This window comes from Syngnathus acus, chromosome 3 (assembly GCF_901709675.1).
Source record: "Syngnathus acus chromosome 3, fSynAcu1.2, whole genome shotgun sequence".
NCBI lineage: Eukaryota > Metazoa > Chordata > Actinopteri > Syngnathiformes > Syngnathidae > Syngnathus > Syngnathus acus.
Window position 1 is genome coordinate 9,901,690 of NC_051089.1, and position 18,537 is coordinate 9,920,226.

The window sequence follows — 18,537 nt, forward strand, 5'->3', positions numbered from 1 at the left end:
ATATAGCCCCGTTTGGTCCACTGGGATGCAATATGACCATGCATAACTAGTGGGACTGTGGTATGAAGTAGGCTATCTTTCATTGAAGCTGTTGTGCATTGTGTAGCCAGTCTCACAGTGCTTCAATTATTTAGACTCGCAATGTTTTCTTTCTTTCTCCCTTCAGTCAATCTATTGCTCCACTCTCATATCACCTAATTAGTCTCATCTATCTTAAAAGCAGTTGCTCTTCAAGAGAGAGCGTCGGAGCGTTTGTGTGGGAGATGAGCAGTTTTGTCTTTGTCATTTCCCAAATCAAGTTATATGTGATGTCATGCTCCTGTGAGCAGCCGGCCCATTTTCTGGCCCGCTGCTCAGGGTGCAGCCTCGCGGTTAATGCGGGACGTTGTCCTCAGACTCATGCAGACCAGCATTGAACAACAGCACGCAGGTCGGTTTAGCTGCACAAGCTTGACCGATTTTTAGGGGGGTCTTGAGTTGCGAGCAGAAATAACTGCTGAGCTCTAAATGGAGGCAGCAACAGTTATGTCAAAAAAGAGACCAAGTGCAAGTGGTTGGCTATTGCCATTCCCAGTTAAACCAAAATCATAAAAAAGGAGAATTATGTGTATATATTCAAACAAAAATGCGCTAGCTAAATACTAAGACATAATGCTAAGCACTGTAGTTAACGAAACTAGCGTCAATGTTTTGTTAGTTACATCCCCTAAGCAATGGATATTTGAAAACAAATGTAGCCACACATGTTGGCAAAAAATATAAGAATACTCACAGGCATATATTCTTTATCATCTGAGAAGAGCAACTAATATAACTGGAGCTTCCTGGGTTGCTTACTTGTGAAACTCTTCTCTGTTGTTTAATTATTTACTTTATTTTATTACATTATATTATTAATGGATGCATTAATAAAGTACAATACATAAAAAAAATATGCTACAAAAATGTTTGTCTTTGTTTTCAAGGTGGTATCACAGACAGTCAGCCTGGTGGACCTGTCGTGCTACAGTCTGGAGGCGGTGCCTGAGTATCTGTTCTACAGCCAAGACGTCACCCACCTCAACCTGCGGCACAATTTCATGAGCCTGCTGGGGCCTGGAGGTCTACTCCACCTCCCTAGGTAAGAACTTCACCAAAATATCGTCGACATGATGGTTTAGCAGAGGACAATGAACCTAATTCAAATTGGCATTGCAATGTAGTAGAATGGATTTATGATTTGTTGTTACTTCTTTCTTTTTTGTGTAACATATGTGTAATATACAAATGTAATGCACGTTTATCAAATCAAAGTGATGAAGCAATGAAAAAAAACAATACATGCAAGAGAATTAAAAAAATATTAATTGCATATTCATTTGCAAGATAGTGGGGGAAAAACACGATGTGAGTTTAGCTACAAAATTACATAAACACACCAGAAGGGGATCAGACTACCTTAAAATGACATTAGAGATTAGAACAATCATTATTTTGCTTGAAGTTGCAATAAAGACTACAAAGATTTCATTTCTTCAGTTCGATAAGATTTCAAACGTAGTCTTTTATCGGAAATTGGGTTTTTCAGAACAGGCTATCAGTATATATAAATCATCTAAAAATGTCCCCGTTTGCTCCCATCTAGGCTATTAAATGTACATCATGCTGTGCTTCCTTACACTTTAATTGCCACATTTTGTTCTTGGAACTTATGTGCAGTACAGAAACACTCACTGGAAACCTTTTTAGAGATGCACACTTTCCCTGACATGAAGTGGGAGTGAAAAACAAAGTCCTTGATCCTTTTTCAATCAGACAAACACACGTACAAAATGAGAACTGGGAGGTAATTCTGCTCACTTGATCCTTAGGTTCTCTCAGTTGAAGAGCTTGAACTTGTCTCACAACCGTCTGGGTGTTTTCCCTGAATGTGTGTGTGAGATCCTCAGCCTCACAGAGCTTTGCCTTTCCTGCAACAATCTCCACACCGTGCCCGTGCAAATCGGCAACCTACAAAGGTGACACACACATAGTGCTACTATTTGGCACAAGTAGTCTTTTTACTGTTAAGTTTGTACTTTTGATACATAACATTTCGATTAGTAGCAGTACTTTTACTTCTGACCTACTTTTCTTTGGTTCCATTCCTGTGATGTAGCCTCCAAACGCTGTCTTTGGATGGAAACCACTTGAGCTCTCTGCCTGCTGAGCTGGGCGGACTGTCCCAGCTCAGCAGTCTCGGCCTCTCCTTCAACGACTTCAATCACATCCCCCCAGTGCTGGAGAGACTGAGTGCCGTGGACAAATTATCCATGGCGGGGAACCAAGTGATGTGTTTGGAGGTGTGTGCTCTGCTTAGAATGAGCCACCTGAAACACATTGACCTCAGGTAAGAATAAACAGCTCTGTCTCTCTCGAGGACCAGTACAAACCGAATCAAAACCTGGTCATTTAAAAAAACGGCATCATAATCTTACCTTGCTAACAAAATATTAAGCTCCACTCTAGTACTGTAGGGGCCGATATTACAAAATGAAAGCACTGTCATACAAAGCAAGCATTTTTTCACTCAAGCTCAAAATCTGATGGGTCATGGCTGCAGCTCGGCCCCAATGATATTGAACTTAGCTCCAAATGCGGTCCACAAGGGCTGCTAGCCTGCATGTTTTAGAAGTATAGGCCTATGTTCATCCATTGTGTGTTGTCGTTTTGACGATTATTACTGCAGCTCACTGAGTAGGTTTTGAAACAGGGCAGGATGGAATGGTTTAATGGCATTTCCATTCATTTCACTGAATAAAAATCGTTATTCCTAACGCTCCACTAGGTCTTCATTCTGGTTTGGATTTATTGCGCTTTAATGATAGAATGACAGTTTGTTTAGGGTATCATGTTTTTTTATTCCCTTCCTCACACCCCAGATCTTCCTAGAGCTACACTTACTTGTATTTGTTGGCTCAGTGCTGCCTTTTGAAGAATGGCCCTTCATCGCTCATTGATTTCTTCTTCTTGCCCATATTTCCTTCTCTCGCTTGACCTGTGGCCTGCCCTCTGCTGATAACTCAACCAGAGCGCCACGATGGGATGTGGGTAAAATAATGAGCGGGTGTATCCGCAAGGACAAGGTGCATCTGTGATGAATTAGTGAGCAGGCAGCGTTCGTCGTGAAAGGGCAGTTGTTTATTCATTTTTTTTTGCATGACATTTAGAAGAGAGCTTCCCGCACTTGACTGGAGGTAATGCGAATAAAAACAAGAGATAAAATCGTGCTGTCGAGTGAGTCGATGATTCAACAGCTGTATATCGAGGCAAAGACTTTTTATTCATCACGCAATAGTTGCAATGATCTTTCACATACGGTGCACCACTCACAAAAAGCCTCCATGCTGGTTGTGTGTGTGTTTTAGTAGTTGATCAAGGGAATGTAATCAAATATAGGCACGTCCTCATTTCCAGTTTTCTTTGGCTGTCTCGTGTAGGCTAAATGGACTACGCTGTGTGAAAAGCGAGAGTCCAGAGGCGGTGACCCAATTGACCCACCTGGACCTGAGGGACAACTGTTTAGACTCGCTGGACCTCACTTCCATCTGTAGCCTGGAGACTCTCCTCTGTCAGCGTAACCAATTGAGGGCGCTGACGATCGACGGCTTCGCGCTCCGAATGCTCCACGCTGGCAGCAACCGTGAGTCTGGATTGTCCATTTCCTATCTGGACCTTCAGTGGGGACTTACTGGACATAATTCGTCTTTTAATACCAGTAATATCATGTTGCATCAATTCTATACTAAAAACACAATATAACTGTGCCCCATATATTGTCTGGGCCAGATTCAAGATTAACTAATGATATGACAAAAACAGGAAAGTGTCAATGAAATTCATCATACTCACCAGATATTCTGATTATTAAATGAAAAAAAGTATCAAGATCCAAATGCTCAGTAGTCTTTGTGTGTTGATGGCCTTGCATGGTCAGTTGGGAAAAAAAACTAAAGTGTTGGGGGTAAGATTAATTTCTATAGTACAGTTAGAGTTACATCAGCCAGCAATAATGATTATGAAGGCCCAGGGCAGATTAGGTGGACATTGCAGCACATAAAGGCTGAAATCCAATAAGATGACAAAAAAAAATAGTGGATCTCTCACATCAGTGCACCTACCGTAGTGTCCAGTAAATGTCTGACAGAAGAGCGCTGAGACACTGCTAACTGCCGCCTCCATCTGCCCACAGGCCTTAGCGCAGTCAGCGTTTACCCAGTCCCAAATCAACTGACATACTTGGATCTATCACAGTGAGTTCTGACTGTGAGCAATGTGTACCCATTGTTTATTTATTATATTAAGTGTACTTTATCAAATGAGTGTTTGTGTGTCTGTGTGAGACAGGAACATCCTGGAGCATCTACCAGACTGGGTGTGTGACTGCAGAAACATGGAGATGCTGGATGTCACGCACAATCTCCTCGCTGAGCTTCCATGCAGGTTAGGGTGCAATCATGGAGAGAACATACAAACTCCACATAGTAAGGTCCCAGTAGGGATTCACACCCAGAACTTCTGACTGTGAGCCAGTGACTCTATCCACGTCCTTCCTTGTGCTGCCCTCATTCACAAGCACAGTTCCATCTTTGAGTGTGTTGGCATTAGTTACACCAGCTACTATGGAAATAGCGCGACACCCTAGAAGCATGACACACAGTAAACAAAAGGGAAAAATAATGGACATCCAAAAGTTTTTATTTTCTTGGCATGTGATTGCTGGTGACAACCACTTCATCCAGCAAAGTTTAGTTTAAGTCCACAATGTTTTGCGTACCAAATTAACTACATTGTACAGAACTATTTTGGCACCCTTGTCTTGTGATACCAGCCAGGCAGATGCTGTATGTAATGAGCGGAACACAAAGTAAGCTGATGAGTTCAGGAGCATCATTTAGACTAAAGTAGTGCCTTGCCTCCATCTTAGTGCCATTTTAGTGCCAAGGAACTATGTTGAATTGAGTTGAGGAGCTTTATTTAGACAAAAGTAGTGTTTTTCTGCCATCTTGGTGCCATTTTGAATCCAAAGACACTATCTTGTAGTGAGTTCAGGTGCTTCGTTTCGATAAGAGTAGTGTGTTGCCACCATCTTGTGACAATTTGCTGCTAAGGAACTATGTTGCCAAATGAGGAGCTTTATTCTGACAAAAATAGTACTTTGCTGCCATCATGTGGCATCTACTGGCAATTTTGAACAATGGCATGTGAAAAAACAACTGTGTTGAACCAAGCTAGTCTTCCCATTCATTAGCTGGAATTGCGACATGCACTGCTGCGAATAGCAAAAACCCGTGAGTAATTGACGACCCGTCAAAAAGAATCCAAATTGTCAATAAATGCCACAAGATGTCGCCAAACTTCTTATAATGATTCAACCTGACCACAAATAGTGAATTTTTAATTTTTCACCAACTAACAAGGGATTGTTTCCCCCCAAATTCTGCAAATGGATGCATCTACAAATGCCAAACCGTGAATGTGTTCTTTGTGACAGGTTACTCAACAGCTTGAGTTTAAAGACGCTTCTAGCGGGGAACAATCACTTGCACAGATTGCCAGACTTGCTGGACCACATCCCCTTGGAAGTCTTGGACCTTCAGCACAATAAGCTAGGAGAACTACCGGAGAGTCTCTTCTTCAAGGCCTTGAAGTGAGTCCTGCTAATCTTTTTAAATCTTTCATCTCTTCATGTCTGTGTACTATCGTTTTGGTTCGGTCATCATGGTTTGTCTGAGGTGACAACCGTTTCTCGTGTATGGAAGCGTTGCAGTCTAGATGGATATACTAAACTGCAACGTGAGCTAGATTTAGCCGCCTGTTTCCTGTGAGCTAAATCACTTAACACCCATTAGTGCTCTAATGGACTTTTGCGTCTCAAATGCTGAGACGTAATCATGGCGGCGGATTCGCTATGCAGGATCCAAGCGACAAGAATGTTTGGAACCTCCCACCCAAAAAGTGGGGATCTTCCCTTGTTACATCAATAATAAGGGAGAGAACTGCCAATACATTGGGAGGCTGACTAATTCCGGCCCCTCATAGTATGTATGGTGCAAATAGCGTATATCTTGTGGTATGTAGTAAAATGTGTGTGTGAGTAAGATGATGGAGTGAATGACAAACTCAATGTGAAAAAAGCCACTGATGGTCAGCTCGAGCCGATGCGGTGAGTCAGCGTGTATTATTTTTCTATCAAATCTGTTTTTTTTTTTGTTCTATATATCAACGTGTCACCAAAGCAAAATATATTGCGTTGATGTCACTGCTCCTTTTTACGAAAGGTCATTTGCTACACTTTTTGTCAGAAACTAGTGATGCATGGAGCCAGTCTGTTTGGCTGTTTTCTTCTCCATGCGCCTTGCGAGTGTTTTCATTTTTTGTTTGAACTGCTCAGCGTGCAAAAAAAAAAAAAAAAGTGGTGACTATTGTGTTTGCAACTCAAAAAACTCATTGGCGTCATATAGTAGTTTGAAGGTACCGGAAGGCTTCTGTTACAAAGACAATAGGGGTGGGGCTAGGGCGTCACAACTAGGTAAGTGGCGTCTTACCTTTTAAAAAGAAAGTCCAGAGTATAAGAAAAAAGTGACAATAAAAGCATTTTCACTCTTGGCGGCAGCACTTCATAAGCTTGCCAATTATGGTGCGCATCCATGCATATGGCCAATGAGGCACATGGAGTGGAAACACAAATATGACTGAGAAGCGTTCAGTCTATTTCCAAAAAATGGCTAATAACAAAAGATTTACTTGATGAATTCATTTCACACTTGATGGGTAGCAGGAAACCCTAGAGACCCAACTATTTGTATGTAAACCATTAAAAAGTATATTTCCATGATATGTCTCCTTTAATGAGGATTGTAGGAGAACACCAAGAACCTCACATTACATTTTTTATTCATGATGGGCAAAACAACTTTTGATAAAACTCCATTGAACTCAACGTGAACGCTAGTATTAGAACCACCTCTCAATATCATTCAAAGCAAAGTACAACATAAAAATAAGCATATTGTTAAATTAATACCACCGTGACTTGTATTGGATGATTGTATTGGAGGTCGAAGCTGTTGCAGAGAAACTAATTAGCACTGCAATAATTCTTCCTTCCCTTCACAGTCTAAAACATTTAAATGCGTCAGCCAATAACCTGGAAAGTATCCCTCCCAGCGGTCAATCAGATGACAGCCTCAGCACGCTGCAGGAGCTCTACCTGACCAGGAACAATCTCAATGAAAATTGCGGTGCTCTGCTGGTAGGACATCACAATCTGAGGGTCCTGCACATGGCCTACAACCAGATGCTCTCCTTCCCTGCCAGGTTTGTTCAATTTGAGCCCGTTTTTGGTGTCTATAGTGTTGTTTAGCACAAGTTGGCTATGTTTGTTTGACATTAGTAAGCTGAGTAAGCTGGAGCTGCTTGAGGAGCTCAACCTCAGCGGCAACAAACTGAAGAGCATCCCTTCCACCGTGTCCAGCTGCAAGAAACTGCACACTCTCATAGCGCACTCCAATCACATTAACGTCTTCCCAGAGATCCTTAACCTTCCTGAAATCAAGGTCAGACAGCTTTTAGGGATTTATATGTTAATTGCTTTTTTTTTTTTTGCACATTTGAAAAGTGGGTTATGTCCTGTATTTGCAGCTTGTGGATCTGAGCTGTAACGAGCTGACTGAGATCCAATTGCCCGAATCGCTACCGCCGAGCCTCCAGGAGTTGGATTTGACGGGCAACAGCAGCTTGATGCTGGAACACAAAACTCTCAATCTCTTCAAGTGAGTCACCCACCAAAATTCTTTTGCACCCTGCCTTAATGTCCCAGACGTGACTAGCTGTGTGCAAAGGGTGAGAACATTTTCAGGAACATTTTCCCGGCAAGGTAAGCTGGGGGGAGTTTTGGAAATATGACAAATTGGAAACTTTTGAATTGGTGGGATAGTATTGGAAAGGTACTGTATCAAATAAATGAATACAATTATAATAAATAAATAAATACATACATAAAATTAAAATAAACAAAAAATTCGTATCCACAAATGTTTGTACATGGAATGTTCATAATTGAAGAATAGCCTATACTTAATTCCTCAATATCTTTTTCACTTCAGTAGAGCTAATACTTCAAATTTTGGCTTGAAGTTGGGTCACTTGTAAAATAAGGTACGACTGTACTTACATGAAACCTATTTGTTTAAAGTCAGGATTGTACTAGAATTATATTTCCCCAAATTATATTTAATTAGCCCTTTAAGAGCCAACCAACACTTTTGTAAATTCCTTCCAAATTTCTGTTAACCCCCATGGAAAGTTTGTGAAAACCTTGCAAGCCTAGATGTGAGATTGTTCTTCAAAGAATTTCATTGAGTCTTCAGCTCTATTTGTGGTGATGTACTAAAACTTATTGTATTGTATCTCCTGTTTAAAGTCACATCACCACATTGAAACTGGACCAGAAATCGACTGCAACGGGAGACTCACAAAACGCCTCCGCTCCGTGGAGCCACGGCTACTCTGAAATGAGTGGCCAAAGGAACAAGTGAGTCTTTCAACTCATGTCAGAAAATTAGACTCTACTGTACATATCGCCAAATTATAATATCCATCTGAATAAGCGAATAAAGTCAATTTTTATTGTTAAATCTAAAAGTACATTCCCAAAGAGCTTTTTAAAGACATCTTTAGTATATAAAGAAATTCGAAACTTTTTTCCATCTGCAAATCATCACAATAAAAACATGTATTTGAAGTGCGCATTTGAATTCAGTTGTCATGTTTGCAACAAGGTTGTGTGTGTCTGTACTGGCCATCGACCGACTTGGAGACAGCTTGGAAGCGTGCTACGGTATTTTTGACGGCGACCGCAATGAGGAAGTTCCTCGGCTGCTGCAGTGCACCATGGGTGACGTGCTGTGCGAGGAAGTACAACATTCCACGATTGACAGTGTGTATATGAGCAATACATTCCTAACATCACACAGGTTTGTGCAATTCCCCCAAATATGATTTCTGCGGTTTTAGTCCGTCTCTGACCACGGTTTGACCAACTGAACAGGAAACTAGGTACGGTCGGACAGAAATTGGGTGCCTCTGCCTTGCTGTGTTATATTCACCACGAGTCCTCGGAGCCAGGAGGCTACCTCAGTGTGACCGTGGCCAACGTGGGGACCTGCCAGGCGGTGTTGTGTCGGGACGGTCGACCTGTAGCCCTCTCTAAGGTGTACAGCCTGGAGAACTGTACTGAAGAGATGGAAAGAGTTAAACTCAGCAAAGCCATCATCACTGAGGTAAATTTCAGATTCTAATAGGCCATTCAAACAACCTGATGGCCTATCTGGCATGTCGCTGACTCAATGGAAGACCCTTTGAGCTTTTGTTTGATGCCCTGCTTAAGGTCCATGTGCTAGAACATTATTTGTCTGCACAATTCAGAGCAATATTGGTGACTCATTGGTAAGAAACAACCTTAATCTTTGCTCCCTGCTCACCATGCATACCACTGCCCGCAATCGCCCTTCCAGCAGTTTTATGACCTGGATGACGGAGAATCTATACACAACTGAAAACATACTCTTAGACAGTGAGAGTTTTTCCTGAAATGCAGTCTGCTTGCCAGTGCGTATAGCTGAAGATGAAAATGTTTTATCCATCCTTCATATTTGTTTGGATATTCATAGTCACACGCGCCTTACCTCGAGGAATTTCCTGTTTTCTAGGATAACAAAGTGAGCGGTGTGACATGCTGCTCCCGCCTGCTGGGCTGCTCTTATCTGTCTCCCTGGGTGCTTCCGAAGCCCTGGGTGCACACCGAGCCGCTCTCATCCCAGGATGACTTCTTGATTCTGGGGAATCGCGCCTTGTTTGAGCACGTATCCTACCAGGAAGCCGTGTGCACGGTTCAGGCCGTGCGGGACCCGCGCGCTGCCGCCAAGAGGCTTTGCACGCTGGCCCAGAGCTACGGCTGCAAGGACAACATCGGGGCTGTAGTCGTGGCCTTGAACATCGCCGAGGACAGTTGCACTTGTGAGCCACACGTCTACACCGCTGAACCCCGGGGTCCTCCTCCCGTCCCTGTGACCGTATCTATGACGCCAGCCCCAAGTGACACGGGCACCTTGTCATCCACCAGCGGGGTGGTCTCCGAGTTCAACAGCGAGACGTCAGCGTCCGAGGTGGGCAGCGAGGCGGGCTCCACCGCCTCCGATGAGCACCCGACTTCGGGAGGCGCTCCGCGCCCCGAGAGACGTTGTAGCCTGCACCCCGCCGCGACGTCGTGCGGTATCATGGTGCCCGGCTCGGTCGGGCTGGGGAGCCACATGGCCCTGTTCCAGCGGCAACCTTCCTGTGCTACGTTCTCCAGCAACCACTCTGACAACGGTTTGGACAGCGACGACGAGACTCCGCTGGAGGGCGTCATCTCCAATGGCAGCAAGGTGGAAGTGGAGGTGGACATTCACTGCTGCGCTTTCCAGCTGCGGTCAGGGGCCCCCGAGAGTCTGAAGGAGGCAGACTTTGAAAAGCGAGGGTCCGATTATCCCAATGGCAAGACGCGCAGACAGAACAGCGTGGTGGTCTCGGCGACAAACGGCTGCCTGCTGGCTGTTTGTGGAAGAGAGATCGCAGACCTGAAGAAATCACCTTCAACTTCATGCCTGTTTGGGAAGAAGCTGCCCAACGGGTCCGTGGTGGCCCCCGAGGACAGTCATAATCTCATCGAGGTGGCCCTGGAGGCGCCGAAAAAGAAGTCTGGGTATTTCACCGCGCCGGCTCAGCAGGACCCGGACGACCAGCTGATTGTGCCTCCTTGTCTGGAGCAGGAAGTACGGGAGCAGCTAAAAGGCCAGAGCCCTCTCGTCTCAGCCCCCTCCGCACCCACCGCACCTCCTTCCTTAAAGGACGCGGTGTGGGATCAATCACAACCTCCTGCTCAATTTGCCCCAAGCTTGGTGCCAGGTCCTGCAGCGACCCCGATCGTAAAGCCCGAGGTCTACGATACTGCCCTGTAAAAGGGGGAACACAGCACAACTTGGCTGCCATGCTGTTATTGTGCCATCGCAGGAAAGCAGAGCCGATGTGTCCGTTGAGGAATTATTGGGGAATTTCTCGAACATGACTTTGTGACTCAAGCCTGAAACTGTCAAGCTTGTCATGTTCTTGGAAAATCACACTTTGTGCATGACTATGCTCAGTGCGGGTCATATTCTTCTAGTAAAAGTGCCTACTGCGGACGACTCAGCCTCAGAGTTCCCAGGCTACACGGCTGTTTTAGAGTAGAGCTGAACGAAGGCCGACACAGCTTGTCCTCCTCTTCCAGTAGCTTGTTAAAGGAAATACGGTTTACATTACGGATGCCATTCAGTGTCATATAGGCCCGTTTCCGTCAAACTTCAGTTCGGTTCACCAGACGCTGACGTGGTTTGTGTTTCCATTATGGGATTATGTGATCGTGTGGGTTGCCAAAGCTCAGGAGGAGTCCTGATTGCGCCTTCCAAACCCAAGGGTGTCTAAACTTTTTACACCTTGGAACGCATAAGGAAAAATTGAAGCATGGTGGGGGGGCACTTAGTTCAATACATTTAAAGGAAAAACAGCCTCAACTATGTGTCAGGTTTGTGTTATGGCTAACAGAGCTAATGAGTTTCCATGATTATCAACACTGTGTGGCGATTTCTTAACTTGATTATTATTGTTCATTTTGTTCCCATCACGACCCTTATTATCCTTCACGCATTGGCCACCTCGAATCTAATCCGTGGACCTGGATTCCCCAGTCCCACCGAGCATTTATTAGCCTTTACGGCTGCAGTATTTCTTGCTTGTGAGCCAGAGCAAATCCGATGTTGAAATTTAGCAACTTTGTCAATGTTATGCCCCAGATGAATGCCCGCCCATAATATGCTACTAATAATGTGACATCAGAACAATAATCATGCCATCTTGGTTGGAAGGTCCCAAAAATGGATGCACATTACTGTATGCAAGTACCATAAATATATTTGTATTCCAAAACTGAACAAGACCAGACAAATATAAAAATATAGTAGTGTCTAACAGTTTTAGCATTAAATTGTGAAAGTGCGAGAAACTGACAAAAAGGTTTCAAATTGATTCTTGATAGGTGGTGGATAGATGGTGGCAAAGCACTACCTTTGACTAAACAAAAAGAAAACTAAGCTCACTTCAGCATAGTTCCTTGGCACAAAAATGCCACAAGGTGCCTCCGAATAATTGCATTGCTTTGGGTTTTTTTTCAGAAAATAGAGGATAGGTTTCAAAAAGTGAATACACACATGTTGTCCATGAATATGCGGTGGTTCAGTGTATACATATAAAGATTCCTTCTAGGAATTTCTAAACACTGTCTGATAATGCCAATAATGCTTTCCATTGTTTAACCTTTTAAACTACATTATTATTTTTTTTAAATTCCGAGGTATACACCTCAGAATGCAGGCCAACGACTCTCCGTTCCCGGTGCCAAAAGAGAAAGTGTATGTTCAGAAGACCAAAGTCCGGTAATTGCACATGCCAATTAGACGTATTGTTTTGGCATCATGGTGCAGTTGTGGCATTCCATAGTTTGACTTTCCAAAAGGAAGAAGAGCCATTGGTTGAATCCCACTCATGACGTGTTTATTATCTCTGAAGCCTTAATTGTCTTTGTCTTGTTACTTGTCATCTTCAAGGATTCAACACTAATTACTGAAGCACTTTGTACTGAGTTGAGTATGTGAGAATGTAACCTACATTGTGTGCTTGAGTGATTTTGAGATCATGTAACCTACATAAGTGCTGAGAGCCCTTTATTTTCATACAGTTACAGTTCCCCTGCAGTAATCATTTCTTTTTTATCATAAGCGCCATAAGCTAGCACGAATTGCAAAGCATTATCATTCAATATGAGGAACTAGACTTGGTTGACATCCCTGCGCAACTGCACATCACGATGATTAATAAAATGTGAAACAAACTGAAGAGGCAGCGTTTGTATTATGTGAAGTAAACAGACATTTGCTGGAATCAGTGAGGAAAAACATGCACCACTCCTGACTATAAATAATGAGACCTTGTGCAAATAATAAATTAGTGACAATGCATTATAACAATCACTGTGCCAATCACATTTTTTGCACCCGAGTCCAAGCCAAGTCACTTGATGTGTGTGTCGTAGTTAAACGTAGAATGAGTCAAGACTACTGCGTAGTTCAATGGGGGGGCATGCGAGGTGTTTTTAGGCAGAAGTGTGGAGAGATGAAAATTAGTACATTACAAATGTTTTCTCACAAATGTTGCAAAACAATTACCATCTCCTCATTGTTCACACAGTGTGTATTAGTGCAGTGGATATAAAAAGCCTACACACCCCTGTTGAAATGTAAGGTTTTTGTGAAAAATTAGACCAATAAATAATTTTACGTTTTTCTAACCCAATTGAAAAAAAATAAAAGAATTTTTTTGAGGACAGGAAATACAATAAACAACAAAGATAATGTGGTGTACACACCCGTTTATATCTTCTGATGTGGTTTTCTTCATCTGACACAATTTAAACTGCCTCTGATGAACCCCCCAAAAAACTCAGCTGATCTAGTCGGGCTTTTCCTAACATTCTTGTTTTGAGCAAACACTGACGGGTATTTGGAACTTTTCATAATTTATCTACCTCCACCTTAGGCCCCATTTGGAGAATAGTAAAATAGCCTCATAGCACGCTACTGCTTTGTTTTCAGTTTTTAGATCTTATTCCTATTTTTTTACATTTGAGCAAAGGTGTTTAGACTTTTTATATCCACTGTTTTGCGATATGGTATCATTTTTGTAGCAACTAAACTTGCTTTAATCATTTAGTGAGTGTCATAAATTTAACAGATGAGTTTGGTTAGTTTGTTCCTCATTCAATGCCTGGACAGCATCCCTAATTTCCTTTTAATAGAAATTCATATATATTATACAACATTAGAACTTAATATAAATCTTCTCTGTCCCCACGTTCAGCCAACACATTTGTATAGATGCAGGATGAGCGAGCACAGGGTAGTGGAGCACAGTCCAGTGCATTACTGACAATATTCCCTTTAACTCTTTAGTGGAGCGCGTCCAGTACCGAGTGTTCTTATTATGCCCATGTTGCATTATAATGGGAACCCATGTATAAACTTTTTTATGTTCCAAAATGTCTGTGTTGATGTGTAAAATGAAGCACATATGCTAGATGTGCAATAAATGTATGCATGTTGTTGTGAATATTGTGAGTGGAAATGATCCAAGACAGTGCGGTTGTTGATCATGTGACCTAAGTAGCCAGTGCTCAGTCTCCAAGTTCCACTATGTATGTTATTTTCTAGAACGGCCTGAATATTTTATTTTTCTTGACACCACAAAGCTGATTTTTATTTTTTTACTTCATTGCAAATGAATATTTCCCTATCTTCTATGGAATTTTAAATGATGGGGTCTCATTCTAGTACTGGATGTTGATGGATGTTGACAGCATGCTCTCATTATCACCGTAAAATATGTATAAACAATTTCATTTATACAAAATTGGGTATATGTAATGTTTTAGGTTTGCATCTGAACATGCAAATTGATGCTGCTGTTAACCTAATTTTAGGATACCTAATTAGAGATTATAGGGAGAAGATGAAGCTACAATGAGAGGTCATGCACGGTTAGATTTAAAATCCTGCAAAGTAGCAATAAAATTAGGTTCTGAGTCTTTTTTTTTTTGTCAGGCTCGACAAACATTTTATGAACATTTTACACAAAGATTTTGTTTTGTCTTGTTTTTCATTCAGACATTTGTATTAAACTCCTGAATGTGATTAGCTATTTTCTGCCATTCGTGAAGAAGGGTCCATTTCAAGTTGTACACATAATTGTGCAGAAAATAAAGCCTTTACAATATAAAAAGGGTACTGGTTCCATATTTAGGTTAAAAGCTGAATACAGTACATCTGCCATCTGTTGGTGGAACAAGTAATGACAGCTTCAACTCGTAGATGCTCTGGCAGCTTGTCTTAAAGACCACTCAAGTTTATTATGTTGGGTAAAATGTGTAATAATGGCAAATGCTTACCACCTCAAAAACAATATGGTAATTCAATAGTTTTATCTGACTATTCAGTTCTAGATTATGCAAATTGTACTTGAACATTGATTACTTTTTTTAACGGAGAAAGAAAACTAAATAAATGAACATTTATAGGTTAACAGTACTTTAATATATACATAGTACAAAATAGTAAAAGAGTACAAAATATAAATGTACGTAAACAGAACATAAAAATGCTAAAAATAAAAAAAGCCCCAAATAATACATGACAGACTACTGTGTTCACCTGCCTTTTAGCTACTGTGCAAAGCTAATATAAATGTATTGCTTGGCATCATTTTATTGCATCTTGGTGCCAAGAAACTACAGAGGTGCCTTGAGAGACCGTTTAATTTGTTCCGTGAGCATGCACATATCATCTTTCATCAAATGAATGAAAATGCCATCAATCATTTCCCCCAAAACAAAACAAATGTGTTTCTGAATGAGAAAAAATAGGTTGTGTACGCCTTGGCCACCTGGAGGGAGTATATTATATGTATATTATAGTATATGCTATAGAGTACTGCACTGGAGGCTCAGCTCCTCTCTCGGCCTCTCGATACGGCGGTGATATTCCTTGCTCTTCACAGTGGAAAAAATATGTTTGTGAGTTTGTTATCTGTCTACATGTGTTACTGCACTGTTTGTTATCATATATCCTGTGCTTAATCAAAGGACAGCAACACTGTCACAGATGCTAACTGTCAGCATGTGCGCCGATGGATGGAGTTTCCCATTGAATGTTAGCATTAAGACAGCGGAGACTATGCAGTTGTTTTGAATACACAATATGTACTTTGCTTTGTTTCATGTAGAGTTCGACAATAACCTTCAGCCGAGAGTGGCAATAAACAGCTTGGAGCCTCTGTTTTGAAGATTATTTTCGACTATTTCTTTGTCCCTATCCAATGTGAATAATTGCGGGAACACTAATTGTAGTTCAAAACGTGGGTCTAGGTTCCCAGATTCATTGTTTTCCCAAACAGTCCAAGTTTTGCTCCAACTGTCCTCAAAAGCGATCATTCGGATTGTTATTTTGTTTCTTCATTTCCCGCACAGTGCGGAAAGCTCTGACGGCCAACACGGCCCCGAAGATGAACACAAAGACACCCAGCACGCCAAAGAGACCCCCGGCAATGTCCGCGCCGTGAAACTTGCACTCGAAGCCCTTGTGACCTTTGCTCTTGTACATGCGCTCCCTCTCCTGACAGATGGGGTTGTTGTAGTTCTCCTGCAGTTTGATAAAGAAGAAAGCCAGCGCGGCGATGTAGCCCAAACCGATGAGAAGGTTGACCAGAGCTTCTCCCAAGAGCACGGGCGGGTAGCGGTATGGCACTCGGAAAATACCCAGGGCGAGCATGGCCAGGGCGTAGATCATGACTATCCCGCCGCACGCCATTGCAAAGGCGTATGGAGGCTTCTTGAGCTCATGGAACAACCTGTCCAGCTCCTTCACACGGTCTGCTTCGGCACCTTGGAAGGCACCAGCTCCCCCGAAGTAATAGTGGTAGACGCCGCCCAAGCTGGCGAGGTCGCGGTAGCCGCCATTGTTGCTGTGAGGCACGCCGGCGCAGATGATGATGAGAAGATTGACAAACACCTCCATCAGCTGGCAAAGGCCTGGAACAGCCATGAGAAGCAAAATTTTGATGTAAGGAAGGAAGGAATACTTTCCCTATGCACTAGAAGCCAAGCCCAAGCCCAAGCTAGAAGATACAGCGGGCGGTTCTATCGTCTTGTCATCACACAACACAACTGACCTCGGCTGGTGAGGATATATCGAAGATTGTAAAGAGCTTCTCTGGGTTGTCGCTCATGATATTCATCATCAGAGGAATACACTGAAGGCTGTCCATATCTGTGAAGAAAACATGGACTAAATTTAGCTACACAACATTCTGTATACAGGACAAGATTTTTTCCCATTGTTTTACATTTGTTGGCCATGGAAACTCATGTATGAATGAGCTTATTATGTTTTACGATTGTTTGACAAAGTGATTGAAAGCACACCAGTGCCTACGCACATCCTTCACCACTGATTATCTTCTGGCTTGGGGTGGTAGGCTATATTAACTATGTTTATATTACCTTGATTGTACACTCTGTAACATACATGCAGTAACATGTGTCCATGTGGGAAAATGATCGCACGTAATTTTTAATTCAAATGATTCGATTGATCGTTTCAGCCCTTGTGACCACAGTATGACTCATTTTACAGCGTCACTGAGACCAACTGCTTGACAGTCTGTGTGTTACTGTATCTGGTTGCTTACAGTGTTGAGGGTCCTTGATGATGGTGGTCTGTGAAAGCAGGTTGAGAGGGATTTGTCATGTCCCTCTGTCTGGGCCTCCTGTCACCAGCAGAGCCTCTCTCGCCAGCGAGTCTGGGCTTTTCTTTGTGATCTCTGCTGTCATATTTATTGAAATGCTCCACGCTGTGAGGGGAATCCTTGTCTCCACTCTTGTAATCTGCATACGCATCTCTCCTCGGTTGGTATCTGCCCCTCTCTGGCATCTACAATTGAGGACATACATTCTAATGCATTAACACTTGAGCAAAACACATAGTATTAGAGTAGTTGAAAGATCAATAGGTGGCTGGGTGCTTAAGTTCATGGTTAGGACTGAACATTAAATTAAATTGAATATTAAATTTAAAACATTTTTTTAATTTAACATTAATCCCTTATCTGCATCAAATTAGCCTTAGCAAAATCTTTTTATTTTTTTTATTTAATATTAATCCCATATCCTTGGTAACGTTATTAAGGTCCATGTCGTACTAGTCCATTCTTTGTCCTTACTGACAAGGCAATTCATTGCACTAGTGGAATGATTACTGTCTTACGAGTGATTTTATTCCTATTTAGCATGTGTCATGTAGTACTCGCCTCCTGGAGCACTGAAATGCCCACTAATAGTTGTACCTGAGCAGCATTACTGCGTTTGTTCAGACCGCACTTAACTCTTATATTGGATGTCTTTAAATCGTGCAGGTGTACACAATGCATTGTCTAGTGAATGAGAATTAATATGAATTCACAAAACATAGTACATAGCACAATTAGCCTACATTCGATACTAAGTATTTTTCTTTTCAATCGTTTCAGGTGGCCAGTATGTAGTGACGAGATCGTAATTTTCCATAAAGCGAAATCGGTCAGATCTCACAGTGTGCAGTGTTCGTTTAAGTTAAAGCTTAGTGTAAAAGTCCCCTACCTTAGTCTGTGTGAAAAGTTAATTCTGGGCGTTTATACGAAACAAAAACAATAACATTAGAATATGGCGTTTACTTCCGGATTTGACGGCTCACCTGTGGTGCACCACGCCCACTGGATTATTATCGCCAGCTACATTTGGACGCACTAAATAAAAGCAAAAAATAATTATGCTCCCCAATTCGTGTTGTACTTAAGTAT

At 42.2% G+C, this 18,537-nt stretch overlaps 2 protein-coding genes across 3 annotated transcripts in view; one reads left to right on the plus strand and one right to left on the minus strand.

The window, feature by feature from the left end:
* phlpp2 (PH domain and leucine rich repeat protein phosphatase 2) overlaps positions 1 to 15,196 on the plus strand; it is a 28,392-nt gene extending 13,196 nt beyond the window's left edge. The window contains exons 6-19 of the mRNA XM_037247725.1: positions 966 to 1,120; positions 1,851 to 1,997; positions 2,138 to 2,368; positions 3,459 to 3,661; positions 4,211 to 4,271; positions 4,366 to 4,461; positions 5,513 to 5,668; positions 7,138 to 7,338; positions 7,415 to 7,577; positions 7,663 to 7,793; positions 8,444 to 8,554; positions 8,802 to 8,996; positions 9,071 to 9,302; positions 9,732 to 15,196. Of these exons, the coding sequence (XP_037103620.1) occupies positions 966 to 1,120; positions 1,851 to 1,997; positions 2,138 to 2,368; positions 3,459 to 3,661; positions 4,211 to 4,271; positions 4,366 to 4,461; positions 5,513 to 5,668; positions 7,138 to 7,338; positions 7,415 to 7,577; positions 7,663 to 7,793; positions 8,444 to 8,554; positions 8,802 to 8,996; positions 9,071 to 9,302; positions 9,732 to 11,021 (3,372 nt within the window). The 3' untranslated portion in view covers positions 11,022 to 15,196. The remainder of the gene's footprint in view (positions 1 to 965; positions 1,121 to 1,850; positions 1,998 to 2,137; positions 2,369 to 3,458; positions 3,662 to 4,210; positions 4,272 to 4,365; positions 4,462 to 5,512; positions 5,669 to 7,137; positions 7,339 to 7,414; positions 7,578 to 7,662; positions 7,794 to 8,443; positions 8,555 to 8,801; positions 8,997 to 9,070; positions 9,303 to 9,731) is intronic.
* A 107-nt stretch (positions 15,197 to 15,303) lies between these two features.
* Positions 15,304 to 18,436, minus strand: marveld3 (MARVEL domain containing 3). Of its 2 annotated transcripts, none has more exons than XM_037247727.1 (4): positions 18,338 to 18,436; positions 17,392 to 17,633; positions 16,873 to 16,970; positions 15,304 to 16,732 (listed from the first exon to the last, which is right to left on the minus strand). In XM_037247727.1, exons 2-4 carry the CDS (start codon positions 17,631 to 17,633, stop codon positions 16,122 to 16,124), a joined length of 951 nt encoding a protein of 316 aa, XP_037103622.1. In that variant the 5' UTR covers positions 18,338 to 18,436; the 3' UTR covers positions 15,304 to 16,121. The 2 variants fall into 2 exon arrangements, with proteins under 2 accessions (XP_037103622.1, XP_037103621.1); XM_037247726.1 differs by having other exon boundaries at positions 17,392 to 17,636.
* Between the last annotated feature and the right edge of the window lie 101 nt (positions 18,437 to 18,537).